The sequence below is a fragment of the Gracilinanus agilis genome, chromosome 2 (assembly GCF_016433145.1).
Source record: "Gracilinanus agilis isolate LMUSP501 chromosome 2, AgileGrace, whole genome shotgun sequence".
Classification (NCBI taxonomy): domain Eukaryota; kingdom Metazoa; phylum Chordata; class Mammalia; order Didelphimorphia; family Didelphidae; genus Gracilinanus; species Gracilinanus agilis.
The window spans coordinates 148920502-148943729 of record NC_058131.1 but is presented as its reverse complement, the minus strand read 5'-3'; the positions used below and the strand labels follow the sequence as shown (position 1 = coordinate 148943729).

Sequence of the window (23228 nt, the reverse complement as noted above, 5' to 3'; positions counted from 1 at the left end):
CCCTCTTTTACAAGTCCCCTGGTCAGGTTATCTTGGGCAACACTGCCCTCTCCTGCAGGTTAAAGAGCACAACAAGACCATACACTCAAACTGACACTGATTATACCACTGCAACCATTTCAGAGAATACACAAAAATGAAGGACATTTACACCTGAGATGGCTTGTTTTGGTATCTATAAATACAGGAAAAACTTATGTATGACTTCACAGTTTGATCCATTTTGGCTATGGGAAAAGTCTATTATAAGAACTTCTAAGGCTCCAATAAGTGGCCTATCAATGCAAATATACTTAAATACTTACTCTCTAAGATTTTGTTTTGTTAACACTATAATAAAGTGAAAGATGCAAGCCATTCCCCAAATGATCACACTGTTCACTTTCACCTTCATCCTTATGCTACTCAATAAAACTTTGTTTCCTTTCATTGATAAGAAAATTTTAGGAACTTTTCTCAGAATGGTCCTTATTGTCTTCTCATCGCCCACCTTTCTTTCCCAATAACTCTAATTTTTAATTATAGTCCTTCTTTCCAGGAAAGCAATCTGCCTACTATTTCATAGAATCAAAACAAGCAACAATTGTGGAATTCATATATAAATATTCTATTTGGATAGGCTAAAAGAATTGTACTATGCTTTTTAGAATCCAGAAAGAACCAACCTTCTTCCCCTGGCCCCAATACTACCTTTGCTCTTACCTTATCCCAATCCACTTTTTCAACATCCACTAGAATTCTCATGAGTTCTGGAATAGAGAGTGCTGGGTGGGTATCATTGAGCTGAATGGCAACCTGGAATTGAAATAAATAATTTTTTACTACATTCATTTCTTTCCTCTATAGTTCAGCAAAAGGACCACAATAAAAGCAATGTTATTTATAAGAACTTCTAGAATACCAAACGAACCCAGGGTTGTCAGAGAGCCCAGGAAGGGAGTAATAATTTAATAAGACATCTATAATACTAATTTTTCCAGGAATGTGAGTTAGGGATCAAGGAGAAAAGAGCAGATTTCCGCATCCTAACCAACAATGCCACTGCCTTGAGAACACTGTTTTTGGATAGGACATAGGACTATACAGTTGGGAGCTGGAAGATTACTCTGAGGGAATCTAGCCCAACCACCTCATTGTACAAGTAAGAAAAAGCTCAGGAAGAAAAGGCTCAGAAAGGTCATCTGGGTCATTTCAAGTCATCCAAGTAATAAGTAGCAAAATTGGGATTAGAATCTAGATTCTCTTGACTCCAAATCCAAAACTCATTCCACTATAATGTGATACTCCCATTTAAATACATATAAGAATAGTGAATATTAACAAATTTTCTGTGATATAAATTGTTATCACTTTGACGTTGGTAAATGATTTAAATGATGAGGATGAATGCATATCCACAGCAATCTCTCACTCTTACTTTTATAGCATCTCATTCCTGACAAGGAATATTTAAGTAATTTTCTACCTAAGATATAATTTCTCCTCGTACCATTAAAAAAACAACCATCACATCATTTTCCAAATACACTGGAACAAAGAAACAAAATAGAAAAAGGTAAAGGAAACAACTTTTATCCCTCAGCATCCTGGGTAAGACACTGACATAGTAAAAAAGTAAAGAAGTGAATAGAAAGCTTAAACAAGGAAGAATGTTTCTGCATTCGTCCAAGCATTCAGTAATTGATAATTAAATCATCACTCGGTGTGATCAAGCTGAAGAACTGGGGCTATAGACACATTATGCTGTGCAAATGAAAAAACTAAGTACAAAAAAAAATTGGCATATTTACAAAGAAAAATTTAGGCCCAAGTCTACCTTGTCTGGGAAAGTTTCAAAACAGGTTCTCACTGGATCCCGGCAGCCAAACTTGGAAGATTTGAAGCGACGAATGATGTCTTGGAGAGTAGCAGCCACCACAAAGTATTCTTGCTTCAGCCGGAGCTCCTTTCCTTCAAAGAACTATAGAAAGAGAAGCTGATGTGTGACAGGCTCTGCTGAAGAGCCTGAACCAAGTGAAATGCCCAGAGCCACAGCATCTGGCTAACCTCTGGGGGAGTGAGGGGCCAGTCAAAAGCTTGGCAAGCATAATGCTGACAGAGACAAACTGATACCTGTATAATCTGTATAACATTCTATCCGGATATAATATTAGATTATATCTGTATAATCCTTTAATGTTTCCAAAGTATGTGATATAGTATATCTCAGTTGAGCTGAAAACTAAAAAAAAAGTATTAAATCTCAGCTATTTTTAGCCCCATTTTATATGAGAAACTTGCTAAGTTATGAGAATTGCTCAGGATCACACTATTGTCAGAGGTGAGATCTGAATAAGGGACTTTCTGATTCTATTCTAAGTCTAGCATTCTATTTACTCTGCCAGCAATTTCCAGAGTGAGGAATAGCCTCAAGAAGGCTGCAATCTGACTGCAAAGATTATGTGATAAACTGTTTGGAGGGTGGGAGTATGGGTAGCTTCCCCCTCTGTCTCCACAATACTTAATCTTACACCTTGTCTCCAATACTACTACATTTAACTTTATCCCCTTCACTACCTATTTCTTCTGCTGTACAAGCTCCCAACTTTCTCCTTTCTGAGTCAGGGAAAGATCTGATCCCTTAAGGGCAATTATAATCCACACTGACCTCAGACCCATAAGAGAAACTATGCAAGAACCTTTTGGAAAACGTGCCCTCTTCTTGACCTCTGGTCTGCAGCAAAGGCTTTTTAGAAGGCCAACTAGGCACTCTGGAGTAAAAGCCCTGGCCCCTTCCTCTTTTCATTCTATAGGGGGCAGTCTTACAGGCATGAACAGATGGTAACAGATCCAGAATCTAGCCTCAGACATTTATAAGCTGTGTAACCCTGGGCTAGTTTTTTAATTTCTCTGTATTTTATTTTCCTCATCATAAAATTACCATTTTAGTGATAACTAATATAGTTTATAATAATAGTTTATAATTAACATAATTTTAAAATAAGCAAATGTACACACTGATTAGGGCATGCAATAAAAAAAGTTCTTCTATACCATGCTGCCCTGGAGTCTAAAAACCTGCCAGTCTGGGAAGAGTTCCTAGGCCTTTTCTCCAAACCCTTTCGTGGTTCAAAAACCCCCTTAAAGTCCCTACTCAAAACTCAAGAGACTCAAAGACTCTAAGCCACTTTTTATTTTTAACCCTTAACTTCTGTGCATTGGCTCCTTGGTGGAAGAGTGGTAAGGGTAGGCAATGGGGGTCAAGTGACTTGCCCAGGGTCACATAGCTGGGAAGTATCCGAGGCCGGATTTGAACCTAGGACCTCCCATCTCTAGGTCTGACTCTCAATCCACTGAGCCACCCAGCTGCCCCACTCTCTAAGCTACTTCTTTTGTGACTATTCTTTTTTTTTTCCCATCCTGTGTGGAAAAGTAAGGTTGGAATTAGGAATAATCTGCCAAATTCCTTGGTCAACCATAAAGCCTTTATAAGAAGTCAAGTACTTCACATTTTTCTCTTAGATCTACTACACATAGGAAAATAGAGTCATCAAATATTTAATGTATTATGAATGAGCACTCTTAAAAAACTTGCATCCACAATGAGTACTCCAAATATGGAGCCCACCACTCCAGTGGGTGAGGCCTCAAAACACTGTTCTTTTCCTACCAAAAGCAGAACTTATAAGGCAATAGGAAACTTGCACATATCAATGAAGCAAGGCACAAATTACTTAATAAATGAAAGAAGTAAGGGCTAAATATTTTAAGAACTTGACCAAAGGTTATAAATTGGTCAATGCTAAGGCCCAGAAAATAGTCTAAGAGCCCTGGGTGCTTAATTCAGTGTTCTCCAAAAGGAGAAAGAGACAGAGAGAGAGAGAGATTTCTGTGTGTGTGTGTGGGGGGGGTGGGGGGGGGCAAGCACCGGGTGTTAAAAGAAATTACTACTCACATTATCGTTTGGGTACAGGACTCTGGAGATGTTTTCAGCCAAGTTTCTATCCAGAACAGCTTCAATATAGTCCCCCACATTAACTAGAGAAAAAGAAAGTTCATTAACATATTGTGAATTTTCTCAAAATACGAATATGGTTTTATCTAGTGAAAACATTATTACCTGCTAACCTATATGGTCTTATAGCATTCTAAGTCAAAGAAGCATTCCTCATTAGTATACCATTCTAACTAAAAACTGATTTTTTTTGCCTTTATCTCAGAGGAGACAATTAATTAACAATGAATGCATAATTCTGAGAACCTGGGGTCTGGCAGGCCAAAATATGAAATAAACTGGGAAGGCTAATAATGCTTCATTTGAAAAGAAATTATTTCTGAAGTACAAGTAAATCCTGTCTCTAAAAGAGAACATAAAGCCAGGACCCAACTTTCCAGTTACATAGGTGCTAGGCAAAGAGAGTCCACTGGAACTCAAAATAAAGTTCACTTATAGAAACCAAGTATAAAGAAAAGAAAATGATAAATGCCTGGCCTGATTCTGAAGACTATGTGCTAATTAAGGATTGAGTATGCGAACACCTTGAATGACCCAATAATAATAGGAAAGGGACTTGGCCCCATACTTCATTAGTATAATCAACTCCTAGGTAAGGAATTCTCTCTACCCCTTGTAGGCTGGTGCCTTTTCTGCAACTTAGAGAGTTATCTAGAAAGGTTAATTGACACAGCCAATGTGTCAGGCATAATTTGAATGCAGGTCTTCCTTGCTCAATGGAGCAGCTCTCTATTCACTAAAGCTGGACTAGAATTAAAATCAAAGGCTTTTTATCTCAAAGTATAATAGCATAAATAAATAGATAACTGCAAAAATTATCATAGAAACCCAGAATTTCAGAGCTAGAAAGGATCATAGAACCATACCCTAAAAACTGTCCTCCTTACAAAATATTCACTAAGTTGTTATTGTTGTCGTTAATCTTTTGTTTTCAAAAAGACAATTAACAAAATCATGAAGAGATGTCTGGTGACTGAATTAGACTTAAGTGAGACTGAGTTATACAGTCATAACCACACTCTCTCTTCCAAAGTCACTGAAGTTTAATGAGTGGTCATTCTCTGACTAAAGATCTCCAATGAGGGGGAATTCATTAGCCCCCAAGGCAACTCATTTACACTTTTGGCAAGAACTACTACAAAGTTGTTCCTAATATAAAAGACCAAATTTATTTATTTGTTGATAGTTCTGCTTCTGAGGCCAAACAGAACTAACCAAACCTTCTGTGCTGCATGTAGAGCAACTAGGTGGCACAGTGAATGCATTGAGAGCCAGGCCCAGAGAGGGGGAAGCCCTAGGTTCAAATCTAGCCTCAGACACTTCCTTAGCTGGGTGACCCTGGGCAAGTCACTTAACACCCACTGTCCAACCCTTACTATTCTTCTGCCTTTAACAATACACAGCACTGATTCTAAGATGGAAGGTAAGGGTTTAATAAATACATGTGAATACATAAAGAAAGCTATTGTGTCCACTTCCTAACCAAGTTTCCTTTTCTCCAAATTAAATAACCTGTGGCTCCTTTCATCTGATCCCACCTTTGCCATGGCTTTAAGATCCTTCAACATCACAGCTGCACTTTTCTGGATATATCCAGAATACTAATATGCATGCTAAGCTACATTGCCTAAAACTGAACATAATACATTAGATATAGTCTGGCCAGGGCAGAGGATTCCCTATAAACGATGTCTGATTTTTTAAACGTAGCCTTAGATTGCATTAGTTTTGAGTCCACGAAACCTCTAGATCTTTTATGGATGAACTATTTTCTAGTCAATCCTCCTATCTATCATATATTTGTGAAATTAATTTTTCAAGCCCTAATATAACTCAATCTTATTCTATTCCCTTTATTTAAATATCTTATTCGTAAAACTTTAGTTAAGTTTTTAAAAAAAGGAAAAACCCAGTTTCTTTTATGTATTCAAGCTAAATATCCTCATTTACCAGAGCACTGCTATTTAGCTATTCCCGACATTCATTCCACCAATAACCAATAACCAATAACCAAGTCAATACACCAATAACTAATATTCATGTCAAGTAAAAAGCTCCCATAGACTGTGCCTGAATTGGTACATATATAGTGCATAGTTTATGAAGGTTAAAATTGTTTCTAATCCAGTCAATGTGTATTTTAAAGTAATAAAAGAATTTTAGGAACAAAATAAAAAACATCTTGCAAAAAAGGTGCCCAGTTATTGCTTATGTTTCAGATCAGGAGGTAATTATTGGTGAAATATGATTACAATGACCAGAAACTCACATTCCTGAAGGTTGAAATCATTGGGTGCCTTAGCAGACCACAGCCTCATCGTGTTAACAGTGTTATTTTTGTATCCTGGCACTGGAGTATCATAAGGCATTGCAAGCACCACCTGCAAAGCAGAAGTCATTCCTTGTCTTTCACTTTACCCAGTTTAAGGAAGCAAGGTCAACAAAATTCACAGTTCATTAAGTCTTTTTCAATCCTGATGCTCTGGAGAATTGTTCTTTGATTTAATGGAGAAAGGAGAAGACATGAAAATACAAAGAATGATGTTTTGCTTCTGGAAACAAACATACATTAACTGCCAACAGGCCGGCCACAAAGGAAAGTGAGCATGCAGAGTTAGAACATCCTGGACTCATCAAGGTGTCTAATGTTCACATAAATTCCTTAGGTCATATGTTTTCACTCAGCTTTCCAGCTCTAATCTTAGCTGGCGCTGTGTTCTCTGGGATTTCAGTATAAAGTATGCAGGAAAAAGTTCTAAACAAGTGGATGGATACATTATGGCCACTGTCACATTACAAGTATCAATTCTTCCTACTAACCATCTAATCATAAAAACATTTTTCTTACTAAAAAATCTGAATAAATGTACATGTAAATTATATGTATTTTAGTGTATACATGAGTACACGCGAGTATGCAAATACATGTGAAAGAAACCCTTACCAATGATGCAATTTTGCTTGGAAAACTGTCTTTCTCAATCTGTGGAACTTGTTTGCTTAAAATTTTGAAAGCTTGATGAAGCTCTTTAATAGACAGATGAATGACTAATTAGGTCACTTTAAGGGACCTCAGAGTTGATATAAATAAAGGACCACTTAATCAAAATACCATATTATCTGAAATATCATTACTATGTAGTTATGTCAAAAAGTTGCCTCTTCTCTATTAATTTTTTCCTATTATTACATATATTAGCCTATATGTAGCTTAATTTGTATGTATCTATTTGCACAGTCTTCTCCATGAGATTATAAACTCCTTGAGAGCTGAGACTGTATTGCATCCTTTTGTATCCCCCAGCACTTAGCATAGTATCTGGCATGTAGCAGAAGCTTAATAAATGTTTACTAATTGATTGATGCAGATCTACAGTTTTCTTTATATAATGAGGATTCAGTAGGAGAGGGGTGGATCCCCAGAAGGAACTGTGACACAAAAACAAAAAGTAAAAATAAAACTAATTCTTTAAGAGACTGCCAGAAAGATTAATCACTATAATTTCAGAAAACTTTTCCCAAAAAGTAACTTAAATTAAGGAATAGTTGAGGAAATTGCATCACTCAGAGGTAAAAATATCTTGACACATAATCATTTATGATAAAACTAACATATATTTATGATTAAAACTAATAATATATATACTTAAAACCTAGAAAGCAATTTCCTCACCAAAATCCCAAGAGGCAGTAAAGTATGTACCATTATATTCAACTTATAGATGAAGAAACTGAGGCGTGGGGCAACTCCACCCACATTCATACCATTTTAACTAATAGCAGACCAGAGTCCAAAGCCTGGTCTTTTAACCCCAAGCCCAACATTCTTTCCCCCACACAGCACTGAGCTCATTGCTATAGCAATACCTCCCCTATCACTAAGTAGTAAATATGTATCACTACTTGACAACCACAGAATACCCAGGTTATGCATTAATTTCTCTAATTAATTTGTGCTTAAACCGGAGTGGGCCTAATCTAATTTTCACTCTTTCTCCAAAGAACAAAATAAATATCTAAGTGTTCTGCTGTGCAACAGAGGCTTCTGGTCAGGAAAGGAATTTAAGGCTTTTATCAAATGACTATCATCACATATTTAGGCAGCTCATGAGAGGCTGTTCCAAAGAAAAGCAGCCATCTACATCAATTTCTTTCCTTACTACCCTGACCCAAGATGAACCCTCCATCTCTGCCAAAATACCATTTTCCCCATAAACTGCAACAATCAAAGGTAAAGTACTTAACTGCCACTTCAGTATAGCATACAATTCCTACTAAACCATAAAGAGGGGCTTCTTTTGCATGTAGAAGGACGGGCTTTGTCTCTACTAAACACTTTCTCCTAAATGAGAAAATTTCCACATTACAAGAAAAAGAAAAGCCTGTCTGGTCTTCTATGCTTACATGGTTGCAATCTCATGGGGCCATGGTACAATGAAGCTATACCTGGTTCGTTTCATTCTATTCTATCTGACCCTACTTTTCTCCTAGTTGTAAATACCTGAGTATCCAACCACTTCACACCATCTGCAGTATGCTCCACTCGGCCATAGAAATGCACAGGAAGCATATATTCAGGGCGAGCTTTTTCCCAGGGGTTGCCATAACGTAGCCAATCATCAGCTTCTTCAACCTAAAATAAAATAAAAACACTCAGCAATCATTTTAGCTCCTACAAGTCTAGAATTATCTTTATTGTGTGCTTTGTACCAAGCCTCTGGCACTGAAGTAAAACAAAAACCACATACTCCAGTGAAGTTCCTCAAAATGGGAGAGTAACATTTGGTTTTTAAGACTGACTTCCTATGGATTCATGAAGAATCCAAAGATCTTATTTCCTGTGTGGAATTATGTATTATCTACTCAGTGTACCAAAAATGGTTCTTAAGATACATGCTTGGATGAATCTATGATCCTTTCAATGCAGGCCATCTCTCCAACAGTACTGATTCCAAAGTAAAAGTAAGTCTCCTAAAACCTACTAACAAATCAAAGTAGCAAGGTAGAATTTAATATGCAATATAGTAAGTGTTGTTGGAGAAGATGACAAACCACTTCAGTATCTTTGTCAATAAAACCCCAAATGAGGTCACAAAGCTAGACATGATTGAAAAAACTGAACAAGAACAGTATGTTAAGTGATTAGTACATAGTAGTGTTCTTAAAAGTTAAAATTATATTTCTTAGAAGAAAAAATATGTACATTTTAGGGGAACGTGGGTAGAGAACTAAGAATTTAAAAATCAACTATATTTTTAGACAAAGATTTGTTATTTCTTTAAGATTGATACAAGGTACTGTAACATTCTAATAAGGGAGAAGCAACAACTGTCTCTTTAAAACCTCAATATCTTCAAAAGATATTGAAGGATTTAAATAAGAAAAACAGATTCTAAAAGGTTTTGTTCTGAGGGTTTTAAGTAAAGAAGAGAGGACAAGAAAACAGTGGGAGGAAAAAAAGGGGGAGAAACTTACTAATTCTCATAAATGGGGAGACTCAGAAGATACAAATAAGGAGGAAGGAGTTGGAGAGGGCTACAAATGAACCATGCTCTCATATGAAACAGAAAAAGGAGTGTTAAATGTAAACACATTGATGAAATACACCAAACCGAAAGGGGAAGGCATGGGTGTAGCCCCCAGTAGTGAGAGTGCACCCCAGTAAAAATCAAAGCCCTGGTCTGGCCAGAATCAGTCACGTAGCACTCCTCACATGAGGCCTCAAAAGCCCCTACTTTCCAACCGTCCCTGCTGTACTTTGTAGAAACTGCATGTCCTTCCAATATACTACTGATGCAGGGATTCTATGAGAATCTGGATTAAGTGGTTGCACACTGACATATTATCAGCCTATAGAAAATTCTGTCTAGATTCGATGAAGTAAACTAAATCTGTAGTAAAAGAATGATAAATTATCTACATTCATTGTGTATGCAAAAAGCTTACCTAATCCCTTAGTCTATGTTACTTTCTCTATAAAATACTGGCTGTGATCAATAAACCTCACCTCTGATTCCAGCTTCAGCTGGCCCTCCTGACACGTGTCATTCTTCTCACTATAACTCATTCTCCTCAACCTTCAGGACCCCCAAATATAAAAATCAAGAGGGAGGATAATCCCAGGGAGGGAATAGCAAAACAAATTTCCTGATCTTGAAAGAAAGGTGGTGGAGAGGGTTGGAGGAGAGAGTCAAGAATTAGAACTGAAGGTAGGGCTCACTAGTTGGGGAATGGCTGAACAAACTATGGTATATGAATGTAATGGTATATTAACAAGAGATGATTTCAAAGAATCCTTGGTATGACTTGAAGTGACATAAGCAGACCCAGAAGAAGAATCTATAAAAGGACAACAGCATTGTATTATATCGACAAAGTCCAACAATGCCCAATTAATGTCTTTCTATTTATTTTGGCAGAATGTTTTGAAGTATTCATATAATAAATTTGTACTTTGGAAGATAGAATCATAAATATTTTATATATCCCATAATTTTGAAAGGAATGTCTTTTTTAAAATTTAAATTTGGTACATTAAAATACTCAGAAAAATCCCTCCCTCCCCTATTAGAGAAGGCATCATTTGACAAAAAAGATGTATGCATACATAAAACAATGTTTTGCTAATTTTTATTTATCAGTTCTTTCTTTGAAGGTAGGCATATACAAGTTCTTTTTCTGTTGCAAAAATAATGTTTTCTTGGTTCTACTCATTTCACTCCTTATAACTTTATGTAGATCTTTCCAGTTATTTAAAAAAATTAACTTGTCTATCAATTCTTATAGTGAAATAGTATTCCATCACAATCATATGCTACAACTTGTTTAGCAACTCAATTAATGGACATCTCAATTTCTATTTCTTTGCCCTCACAAAGAAATCTGCTATAAATATTTTAGTATATATAGATCCTTTTCCTTTTCCCTCTAATCTTCCTACGAGTTTTCTTAGAAATATACCAAAAGGCTAATGATTTACATGGGTTTATTTGGTAACTTACCACTTCACTAATCAATTTTAGGTGACTCTTTAGGATTCTCTAAAAGAAAGTATACACTTATAAAAATTGATCATATTTTTCTTCTTTGCCTATGTTTAGTCTCTCAATTCCTTTTTTCTTGTCTTATTGGTATGGTCAGCATTTTTAGGACTGCATAAAATAACACTAGGTACAATGGCCATTTTGCATTACTGAATTTTGACTTTACTAAAAATATTGATTTTACTGAAAAGGCCTTTGGCTGTTTTCCACTACAAATGTTTTCAGTTTTTGGTAGAAAATATTTTTATCACAGATCAACAATATTCAATAATGATTAATTTATTCCTATGTTTTTAAAGTTTTAATAAAACTATATTTTGTCAAGTCTATTTCTGCATCAACTGATGTTTTTATTATTGCTGTTATTAACATGGTCAATTATATTTACATATTTTCTAATATTAAGTCAACTCAGCTTCATACTAAAAACTTATATTTAAGATAACTGCAAAGCTGATCCAACCTATTCCTAGTTTATAATTTTTTTAACATTTATTAATATACATTTTTAACATGGTTACCTAATTCATGCTCCTCCTATCCCCTTCAACACCCCCCCCCCGCACTCCCCCCAACCATGGCCGATGCGCATTTCCACTAGTTTTGTCATGTGTCCTTGATCAAGCCCAATTTCCAAATTGTTGGTAGTTGCATTGGTGTTGTAGTTTCGAGTCCACACCCTCAATCACGTCCACCCTGACCCTTGCGTTCAAGCAGTTGTTTTTCTTATATGTTTCCTCTCCTGCAGTCCTTCCTCTGAATGTGGGTCTAGTTTATAATTTTTAAAATGTTTGCTGCAGCCTCTTTGCAAACATATTGTTCAGCACTTTTATATTGACATTCATTAGAAATATATTTTTATTTTCTTTGCTTTACCTATCCCTCATTTAATTATCAGGATTGTAATTCTCAGAGTTTGATAGAGTCTATTTTGATCTATGGAAATGATTTATGTAATATTTTCATTAGTTTTTCTTTCAATGTTTGATAGAATTTATTAGTAAACATATCTAGTCCTAGGTTGATTGTTGATTTATTTTATTTGGGAGTTTCTTTAGGTTGTTCAATTTATATTTCTTGGGTTTGATTATCAAAATTCTGTATTTCTTGTTCTATTAATTTAGGTATTATTATAGGTAATTTATAATTTATAGATGTAGTGAGTAGGTAAAAGCAGACCAACTTGGCTGGCTAAGAACATTCTAAGCCCAGAATGTTAAAAGGGGTTTGTCCAGAGAGACTGAGTTGACAGTTTCCTGCTTTGGAGGAGAGGTGTGAAGCTGGAGCTGCAGTACAACTAGCCTTTGGACTATTTGGGATCTCTATAGAGGAGGTGGATCAGCAAATCAAGATAGAAGAAAGAGATCTAGGTAGAATTGGGGTCTTTCCTGTAGTTGGTGAACAGCTTCAGGAAGTCCTGTACTCTCTAGCCCTTGTGGATTATCTTGCTGTGACCAGAAGTGATCCTGAGTCCCAACTTCACCTGGAAGTCATCGAGGATGTTGCGTGAGATCCCCTGTCACACTCAGCTAAGCCATTTGGCTGGCTGGCTGTTAGATAGCTTAGGATTAGTCAACCCAACTGCCACCATTCTCTGGCAGTTGTTTCCCTTAGAAGTTAAAAACCCCCTCTCCCTCCAAATTCCATCCTTACCACACCATTAAACTTAAACTTTATTTAACATCTTTTTCATTCTCTCACCCAATCAACAAGAATCCAGAGGTTTAACTGTATCCCTGACTGTTGTGAAAGTTTCAGTTATTGTTATTCCTCCCAACCTGTTTCCCATTCTCCTTGAAGATGCATTAGGTGTATCTGTTATCCTTTTCCCCTGTTAGGTTTGTGTGCCTCACAATGTGTCTCCCTGTGTATTAAGCTTCTTCCCTGTCAGTTGTCAGTTGTGAGCTGCTATTCTTTCAGTTAGTTCTTTCAGCATTTAATTAATTAATTTAATTGCTTTCAACATTTAATTAACTTGATTAATTTCAGTATTTAATTAATGTCTTTGTAAAACAACCCAACCATTTCATTTAAGTCATCAGTTTTGTCAGCATATCATTGTGTAAAAACGTTTGAAATGATTTCCTTTATTTTTGTCTTTATTTTTCCTTTTTGATAGTGGTGATCTTTAAAACATCAATTTAGTTAATGATTCATGTATCCATTTATTAATTTTTTTTAAACCCTTGTACTTTGGTGTATTATCTCATAGGTGGAAGAGTGGTAAGGGTGGGCAATGGGGGTCAAGTGACTTGCCCAGGGTCACACAGCTGGGAAGTGGCTGAGGCCGGGTTTGAACCTAGGACCTCCTGTCTCTAGGCCTGACTCTCATTCCACTGAGCTACCCAGCTGCCCCTATTTATTAATTTTTAAAAGCTCCTAGGTTTATTTCAAATAGAATTTGCATTTTCATGTTAATTGAGTTTTTTTTAAGTTTGTTGTTTTCCTAGGGGTTTTATTAGTTGAATGTTTAATCCTACCCTATGCCTTCTCTGGAGAAGGTGACTATGTTTTCAAGGTTAAACCTAACAAGCACCAAGAAGCAACAAAGGTTCTGAGTACAAGACTGATGATGGAAGTAACTGTTGACCATCCTGCTGCTATCAGCTGAGAAGCATGTTTCTGTTGCACAAAGTATTACAGGCATTCAAGATTAGAAAGACCTGAATGACTCAATGTTTATTCTTAGAAGTAGGAGAATAAGAATATACGACAACACTCATGTATATGGAACTTGGCCAAAGGGCATGTTTCTCTTTATAATTTTGGAAATGACAGTAAAGAGAAACATTTCTCTTTATATGGTCAGGAAGAGTACAGTTAGAAACAACAGATCAAAATCTGTTTTTTTCTTAACAATAATAAAAACTAGACAGTATACTTGAATAAGAATTTCCTACCTTTGCCGTTAACTTATTTATTCAAATTATGATCCATAGGAGTAAAAAGCCTAAACTTAACTTCTGTTCAGATTTCTAGTTGCTGGGTACTTTAAAAGGTCTTTCTAAGCCCAAGTGAGGTAATTGTGTTACCCTATTCAAAATATTCCTTGAAACTTTTAATTTAGGGTCTCTCAACTAACTGTGTAGGTCAAAAAGAAATCAAATGTCTCATGAATTAAAAGTGATTCATTTGGGGACACTAACTTCTTTAGGGGATAGTTTTAAGTCAGCTCAGAGAGTAACAATAGGGCGTTAATAAAAAATCAAAATCATAAATTTCATCCTTGGACATACCTGTTTGCCTTTATATAAAGAAAAATTGTTTCATGAACAAAGCTTGCGCCTTCAACTTCATAATAAGAATTACTCCAATATGTATAGAATTGGTGACATCAAAATTCCAGGAAGGTGGTGGAAAACTACTCAAAGTTAAAGGTGGATGAGTAGAATATTGTTTTCCCACCCTTACTCACCTGGCTGGCATCCCTATTAAATTCTATTCTCTTTCAACACGGATTATTTCTAGTCAGGGATCAATAATATTATCCAATCATGATCCATCAAATAGTCTGGCCTTCAACACAAGTTATAATTAAAACTGGGAATGAACAATGAAAAAACTTTACTCCCATTTTCTATCTTAAGTCCAATCGACCTGAAGTCATTCTAGGAAGTTGAAGCATATTAGAAACCAGATCAGGAGGTACTGTTTTCTTGCTCATAAGAAAGCTACATTATAAAGGAATCAGATAAACTAAAAATTAAAAAAAAAAAAAACATACCTGCCAGCCATTGATAATCTTTTGATTAAAAATGCCAAATTCATAACGGATTCCATAACCATAGGCGGCCAGTCCCAATGTGGCCATTGAATCCAGGAAACAAGCTGAAAATGGAGAACAACAAAAGTTTATTATCTGTTTAGAAATATCTACAGAAACTAAATTATTATATCTGGTTCCATTTCAAAGTTTAAACATCAAATGTAAACTACTAAAAGAGAGAAGTTGAACAGTAGTTACAAAAGGTAAATAAAAAGACTAGAACCATAAAACTTCAAACAGATATTGATGATAGCATGACAGATGAACAGGTAAATTTTACCTTCCTCAGGCCTTACCGTTCCTACCTACTCTCCCTTATCTAGGTTCCCCTAAACTTGGAATCTTCTTTGTCCTGGTCCTTAAAATTTAGACCAGAGGATTTATAATCTAAAGAACTTGTTCCAGTTTTTCATGACATGCTTATAACAGAGAGGGAGAAAATGTAAACTGGGCTACAGCATAGTTGAACAGCCATGTCCCCAAAATGCTGACTCCTATATTGTCAAGTTACACAAATAGACCATGTCTGTTAGTCAACACATAGTATCTTGGACAAGTACTGCCCACAAACAAAAAACACAGACCCAGAACTGATTGGAAAAAGGAGGAGATTGGGTGAAATTACATAGTGATCACATTTTAGTCACAGTCATAAAAGCCCCTCATTTTAACTTGAATAGATTCTTAGTGATGCTGTATGGCTGTAAATCACAGAACACCACAATCTCAAAAGAAGCACAGCTACAAGTGAGCCAAAGAAAAATGTGAAGTCACATATATAAGCAATTTAAAGCTGCTACCAAAGATGATTTTGCAAATGATAAGTGACTAAGTCATCAATCTCATGGATAACCAAAAAAAAAATTGATAGGTTCTTTACATAGTGCAAGAGATATCAGAGGGAAGGGCAGGTAGGTACTTCAGTGGATAAAGAGCCAAGCCTGGGGACAGAAGGTCCCTGGGTCCAAATTTGGCCTCAGGCATTTTCCTCCATGTAAACCCTGGGGGAGTTATTCCAGTTAACCTAACCCTTACCACTATTCTGCTTTGGAACCAATAGTTAGTAATGATTCTAAGACAGAAGGATTTAAAATAAATAAATAACAGAGGGAAAAATCCAAGGGCTACACTCTAAACCAGTGGTTCCCAAACTTTTTTGGCCTACCGCCCCCTTTCCAGAAAAAATATTAATTATCCCTCTGGAAATTAATTTTTTTTACATTTTAATAGCAATTAATAGGAAAGATAAATGTACCTGGGGCCATCACTGCCCTGCCCCTGGATTGCTGCAACACCCACCAGGGGGTGGTAGCGCCCACTTTGGGAATCACTGCTCTAAACAAAGAGATTTTAAAAGAGCCACAGGAAAGCTTCCTGCCTGTTGGGTGGTTCTATTAAAATCATTAATTTGGGATAAGTGGGATGCCACTTTGACTGACAGGGATGGCAGTTGAGAGACTTGGAATGTTCCCAGGTGCTGTGAGCCAGGGGCAAACATCGGCTGGCCCCCACACTATAAATACCCCCTAACAACTACAGTTGGGGGTTTCAGACTTGAGAGCTGGGACTTGAGCAAACATCTTGGAGCAAGAACTGGGAAAGGGTGGTAGAAGAAGAAAGGGGTAGGCCAGAACCTAAACCTATATCCTGTGCTTGACTGAGAGAGCTAGTGAACCATCATATCATTGGTAGGAGAGCTAAGAAAATACACAGAGCATCTATCCATATCTACATCAATAGCCTTCCCTATTCTCTGGCATGGTCGTGGCCAAGTCAGGTCAGAGACAGGTCAGAAAAAGGGTGAAGTCAGAAAAAGGGTGAAGCCTCTACCAGCCTAGCAGTCTCCAGTCCTGATCATCGATTAGCTTGGTAGCCAAATATAGCAATAGGGTTTCCAATACCCAAACCTAGTACCTTGTTATCCTTTCCCCATCAATAGATTTAACATCAAGTGCCTTCCTGAGAGGTTATTCTATCACAGCCCTTAGGAAGGGAGAATCAATTACACAGTCAGATTTCAATCTTTTCAAAAGCTAATCAATAGCCTATTACCAATCAATCCAACCTCAGGTTGGGCCTAGAGAGGTCAATCATCTACCTAACCTCTCAAGGGGTCCCCACTTGGGCAACTGTTAGAAAGGAGTCACTGACAGGTTTAACCAACTAAACCTGTCAGGGAGAAGAGGGATAATTTACAGCAACAGCTAATGGGAGGAGTGGGTGTTCCTCTTCCATCAAGTGCAATTGGCTTAGGCCTTGGGCTTAGCCCAAGGCTTGATCCCTCCTTCATATACACCAGTGGTTCCCAAACTTTTTTGGCCTACCGCCCCCTTTCCAGAAAAAATGTTACTTAGCCCCCTGGAAATTAATTTTTTTTAATTTTAATAACAATAGGAAAGATAAATGCACCTGTGGTCATCACCACCCCTCTGGATTGCTGCAGCACCCACCAGGGGGTGGTAGTGCCCACTTTGGGAATCACTGATTTAGGAATCACTATCCCTAAGATTTATATACCAGCCATCCTGTAATATCTAGAAGGAAAATCTATAGGGAATAGTAGTAGTAATGAGATACCAAAGATATACTCTTTGTTCCTTTTTTAACAGTTCTCTATGAGGATGCAGAAATGTCACAGAATCACAAGGTTGGTCAAGGCAAAGAATAAAGAGAAAGATACACATCAATAAAAAGGTGAGGATAGGGCTGTCATCTATACTGAAGAACATATACTAATGAGATCAGAGATCTATTAATGTATTGAAGTATAGATCAATTTGGAAAGCAGTTTTTAGAGGGGAGTTCTTGGCCCTGATTTAAGATTTCTAACAAAGAAAGCATGCATACCAATTTATAGAAGGCACAAAACTAGGAATAATGAGAGAATCAAAATTCATTAAGGGTCATAGGACTTAGAACCTGAAGAGTTATAGATTATATGGTCTAACTCCTTCATGTTACAGATGAGGAAACTAAGGCCCAGAAAGGTTAAGTGACTTGTCCAGGGTCACATAGGCAGCAAGTAGTGTATCTGAGATCTATGCCCAGGTCTGCTGACCCCAAATACAACGCACTTTCTCCTACTGCATATCTTGAGCACTGAATAGTTTCAAGCAACAATATTAAATTTAAAAGAGATAAATGTAAAACCAGATAACCACATTTAGAAAGTCAACCATACAAAGTTGAGATGAGGGGCTAAGGCTTGACAACAGTTCAAATGAAAGTCCCAGGGATTTTAGTTGATCACAAGTTCAATTATTAGACAAAAATCCCTTGTTACATAATCCTATTTGGTAGTAACAACTCTATGAGTTATGCAAAATTGTCTTCATTACACAGATAAGAAAAATGAAGTTCAACAAGCTAGAATAACTTTCCCAGGGTCATGTAACTGGAAAACAGGCAGTGCTTAGGGTTCAGGGCAAGGAAGAGGGCAACTCCTAAGGGGTCCAGAGAGTGGAGAGGCAGGGTGGATGGCAATGACTGGGAATTTGGAGGGTGAACCAGCTAGGTAGATGACAAAATACTGTGAACTCATCCCTATGCACACTAAGAAATTCATGTTGTTTAGCATCTTGATGTTGCAGAGGAAAATGAAATACCCGCTCAAAAGGGCACTGTCCATCTGCCGAATGTAAGGTGAGCATCTGCTGCAAAACAGCCTTGCCACTCCCAAGTGTCTGGGACAGTGGTAGAGGCTGTACACCTGGTAGAGGAGACCACAGCAGAGGCCGAAGCAACAGCCATAAGGCTCCTGGAGTACAGACGGAGGTATCACAGAACAGCTGTTCTAACTCTCATCCAGCCTGGCTACAGCCAGTCCCCTCCCCAGCAGGAGTTTGGGACTTGGAAGTTCTAGGGAGCAACAGTGACAAAAGCCGCCCAGCAGTCAGCATTCCAATAAAGTCAGCCTGGCCCAGGGAATCCAAGGCTTGACCATACACAAATACACAGTTTGGTGTGGAAATATAACCAACTAAACGTGACAATAGTCACAGGCAAAACAAATTTCTCATTGCAGGTTGGGGGTGAGAGATAGGAATTAAAAGGAAAAAAGAAGTAGAATCTAAGAGAATTCCCATCAATTGGGCAATTGTTCAATGACAACAAACTACCACATATGATAATAAAGTATTATCATACCATAAGAAATGACAAATGATTTCAGAAAATCCTGGGTAGAGAGACAGGGGGTCTCAAAGGGTAGGAGAACTATATTTCTGGGCATACACTGGAACTGTTTTGCTTGACTATGCTTACTTGATATATTTTTTTTTCTTTATTCCTTTCTTTTTCATCAGAGGAAGGGGGGTTAGTATAAGAGTGGAGGTCAGGACTAATGACACTAAAAAAAGAGTCATTGAAACAAATGTCTAAAAGCAGAGAAGTTAACCAAAGGAAGTTCATAAGGAAGCACAAAGTAGGTCAGTTTTTTAAAAATAAAGCGAAGAATTATTTTAAGTGGTATGAAATGGCCTCTCTTTGTGTTCTTCTATGTATATGAAAATGCTTTTTTTGGTGCTTAAATATAATTTTTTTTCATTGAAAGGATTCCATCACTTTCACAGGCTGTCATCATAAATCACAAGAAAGCGATTTAAATGTTAATGATTAAGATTATGATGACTCTACTAAATCAAAAATGCCTTCAAAATCTACAGAGTGCTCTGCAAAGAGAAGGGCTTTTTTAAAAAGGGCTTTGTTTAATTAAATCGATGGCATACAAATGCACTGTTAGTGGAATTGTGAATTGATCCAATCATTCTGCAAAGCAATTAAAAGTCCACATCCTTTGCCCCAGAGATCTCACTGCTAGGTATATACACCTAAGAGGTCACTGACCATAGGGTCATGTTTTGTTTTTCTTCTATTGCCCAATGAATGCAAGGAGATGCAAAAAAAGAGACAGCTGGTTAAAAAAGTGGCATCTGAAAAAGGGATTTCTGGATCACAGTTTATAATTGAGTTTGATATATTATGTGCCAGAGTTAGAGTACATCTAACAAAGGCTCACAAGTTATTTGCTAGGGGTTTTGCAAATCTAATTGAAAGAACTATTAAATTAAAAAGGATGAAGGCAGAAGGCTTGTATATATCTCCAGTATTAGATTTAAAAGAGGTTCAAAGAAAGGAGTAGATATTCAAAGGAAATAATAGACAAGAAAAGAGCCAGCATTAAAACCTATGGCCTCAAGTGTCTTTATGTAAATATTTGAAATTCAGGCCACAAACAGGAGCAAATAGAGATCTCAATTACCAGGGAGCAAAAATGTTCTCACTAACACCTGGCAGAATGAAATCCAATATCTATGGTTCTACATGGACATACCTTATTTAAAATGAACAGAATAATAAAAATAGTAATAATATAGCATAGCTAGCAATTATATGGCACTTAAAAGATTTACAAAAGTGCTTTACAAATATCGCATTTTATCCTCACAATAACTCAGGTAGGTAACAACTATTATTCTCTCCATTTTAAGATGAGGAAATTGAGGCAGACAGAGATTAAGTAACTTGCCTAGGGTGACAGAACTAGTAAGTGTCTGAGGCAGGATCTGAACTCGGGTTTTTCCTAACTCCAGGTCTAGAGCCACCTAGCAAAGGGAGTGGGGTGACATTGTATATTGGGACTATTTACTTAAATAAGAAACCTATTGACCAAAAGGGCAAAAGCACAACCAGAAGTAAAGTCTCTGGCTGGGGCCTACTTGTATTCAAGCCATTACTGGGATAGTAAAAGTAATGATACAACCACCCTTCTAGAAGTTTTGGATAGTGGCAATGCTGAAAAGGAGTACAGAGTGCATAGGGAATAAGCTAAGGGAGGCCTCATAAAAGGTAGCACAAGACCACTATGTATCTCTCCTCATGTAACTCCAAAACAAAATATATATGCATTCTTGCATCTTCTAATAGGCTAAGAACCTTAGGGTACAAAACTGAAATCATATACTCTAATTGCAATCTGTTTCTATTTTCTTAAACTTTTCCCATGAAAAAAGCCTTTTAAAAAATAACACTTTCTGCCTAACATTTGATATTAAGCATCAGTTATAAGGCAGAAAGGGCAGTAAGGGCTGGGCCAGTGATTCCCAAACTGGGCACCACCACCCCCTGGTGGGTGCTGCAGTGATCCAGGGGAGCGGTGATGGCCACAGGTGCATTTGGGGGCTGTGAATAACTGTAAGGGGGTGGTGATAGTATGTGACAGGGGGCGCTAAGTAATATTTTTTCTGGAAAGGGGGCGGTAGACCAAAAAAGTTTGGGAACCACTGGGCTAGGCTATTGGGGTTAAGTGGCCTGCCCAGGGTCACATAACTAGAAAGGGTCTTAGGTCAGATTTGAACCCTATTTCCTTCTCTCTTCACTAACTGCCCCTAAAAAGATGAGAAAAGCTCTGAGTATGCTCTCTCAAAGGAAAACGGTGTTGAAAGGAAGTGGTAGAACCCTTAGAAGAAAAACTATGGTACCCTATGACAATTCACTCAATAAATATTTATTATTTTATTGTATATAGCATATAGTACATAATATTATATATTGTTTATTATGCACCTAACTATATGCCAGGCACTGTGCTAAGCACTTAGGTTAGGTTAATACCCAGAGGTATTAACATGCATAATCAGTACAAGTTCCTGTTTTACTCTGTTATGGTAACCAAGGTTAAACTAAATAAAGACTGGCGTGAATAGACCTAAACCGTATCAAGAACAAGTCTCAGGCCACAAAGTATTAGCTCTGAACCAAGCTATGAACCAAGAGGCTAAATGGAAAATGTAAAGGCTATTATTTCATTCCCTTCCCAATCCTTTCTTGGTAGGGAAATGCAGCAACGTTCTATGGATTAATTTTTATGCTGAAATTAGGTTGGACTAAAAAGGAGGGAAAAAGAGAATGAGGAAAAATAACTTTCTAAGAGAGAAAGGTAACATTACTAGAAGTGAACTCATAAATAAACAATATCTGTATAAAGTTAACTTTTGCTCAAAGAAAGAAGCAAAGGGAATTCAAGCAAATAAGAAAATCCTACATGTGAAATGCCAATAAAAACCTTAAAATTAAATGTGAACCTGTGGGGCAGCTGGGTAGCTCAGTGGATTGAGAGTCAGGCCTAGAGATGGGAGGTCCTGGGTTCAGATCTGGCCTCAGACATTTCCCAGCTATGTGACCCTGGGCAAGTCACTTGACCCCCATTGCCTAGCCCTTACCACACTTCCACCTATGAGCCAATACACAGAACTTAAGGCCTTAAAAATAAATAAATGAATGAATGAATGAATGTGAGCCTGTTTAAAGCACTTATTCAATGTTCAGTCATTTCGATTGTATCCAACTCTTCATGCTCCTATTTGGGGTTTTCTTTGCAATGGTACTGTAGTGGTTTGTTTTTTTGTTTTTTCTTCTCCTGCTCATTTTACAGATGAGAGAACTGAGGCAAACAGGATTGAATGACTTGCCCACGGTCACCCAGCTAGTAAGTGTCTGAGGTTGGATTTGAACTTGTGAAGTCTTCTTGATTCCAAGATTGATTGGAATCCATTGATGCCCAATGCTTTAACTATTGTACCATCTACTTGCCCCTTATAGCACTTATATTGACTTTAAACTCTAGATCTTTGTTCAAGATAGTTAAGAGTATAATTCAGGCCATGAATCAACTTAATGGAATCAATTATTTTTTTGTTTTATTTCCTTTGCTTTTCCTGATTATTAGTACACAAATAAAAAGCTTTTCAGAAGTTAGCCCAAGGCCATTAAAAAAAGCAGGCTCTTGCCTCTGTACAGTGAAAGTATATTGTAGTGATTGGTCAATGAATAAGTTGGATGCTTCTTCCTTTCTTTTCATCCTCTTCTGCCTATCCAACCAACTGTAAAACAAACACATAAAACTTTGGTCCTACCAAGAATCCTTGAGAAGCAAAGAAAATTAATGAAGCATCATCAGCCTGATAGGGCTTTTTCTATATATAAAAGGGAAGCTTGAAAGCTATTTTGCTACTGTCATCCTTAGAACTGGGCCCAGACATTGTGCTTCACAGGGGCTGAGTTACCAGCTAATATAAGGCTTGTGAATTCCACAGGCCAGATTAGAACACTTTTCACAAAGGAAAACATGGAGAAAACCAAGGCACAATGTGCTTATTAGCCTTACCATTTATATTCTACTTGTGTCTCCAAATATTTTTCTCTAATCTTGGCTTCTGATAGTCAAATTTTATTTGTGGACTATTTTTTATTTCATTGGGGCTACTGATTTGCCCCAAATTACCTATTTAGAAACATTTACATCTAATTGGTAAGGCAAGTAAATAAAAGGTCTCTGATTATTTCTCCTAAAAGCCTCTGTGAACTTCCAATCTAAGTTAACATGTTAATGGCTACAAAATGAGAACAAAGAGCTAAAGCAGACTAC

The 23228-nt window shown here is 37.1% G+C and overlaps 1 protein-coding gene across 3 annotated transcripts in view; it reads right to left on the bottom strand.

The window, feature by feature from the left end:
• The window catches only part of PYGB (glycogen phosphorylase B), an 83848-nt gene that overhangs the window by 29629 nt on the left and 30991 nt on the right, over positions 1-23228 (bottom strand). For 2 of the 3 annotated variants that reach the window (XM_044660768.1, XM_044660766.1), the window contains 6 exons: positions 14762-14865; positions 8496-8627; positions 6264-6375; positions 3935-4017; positions 1817-1960; positions 703-795 (listed from right to left, as the gene is read on the bottom strand). In XM_044660768.1, the coding sequence (XP_044516703.1) occupies positions 703-795; positions 1817-1960; positions 3935-4017; positions 6264-6375; positions 8496-8627; positions 14762-14865 (668 nt within the window). The remainder of the gene's footprint in view (positions 1-702; positions 796-1816; positions 1961-3934; positions 4018-6263; positions 6376-8495; positions 8628-14761; positions 14866-23228) is intronic. The other variant, XM_044660767.1, reaches the window with a different exon arrangement.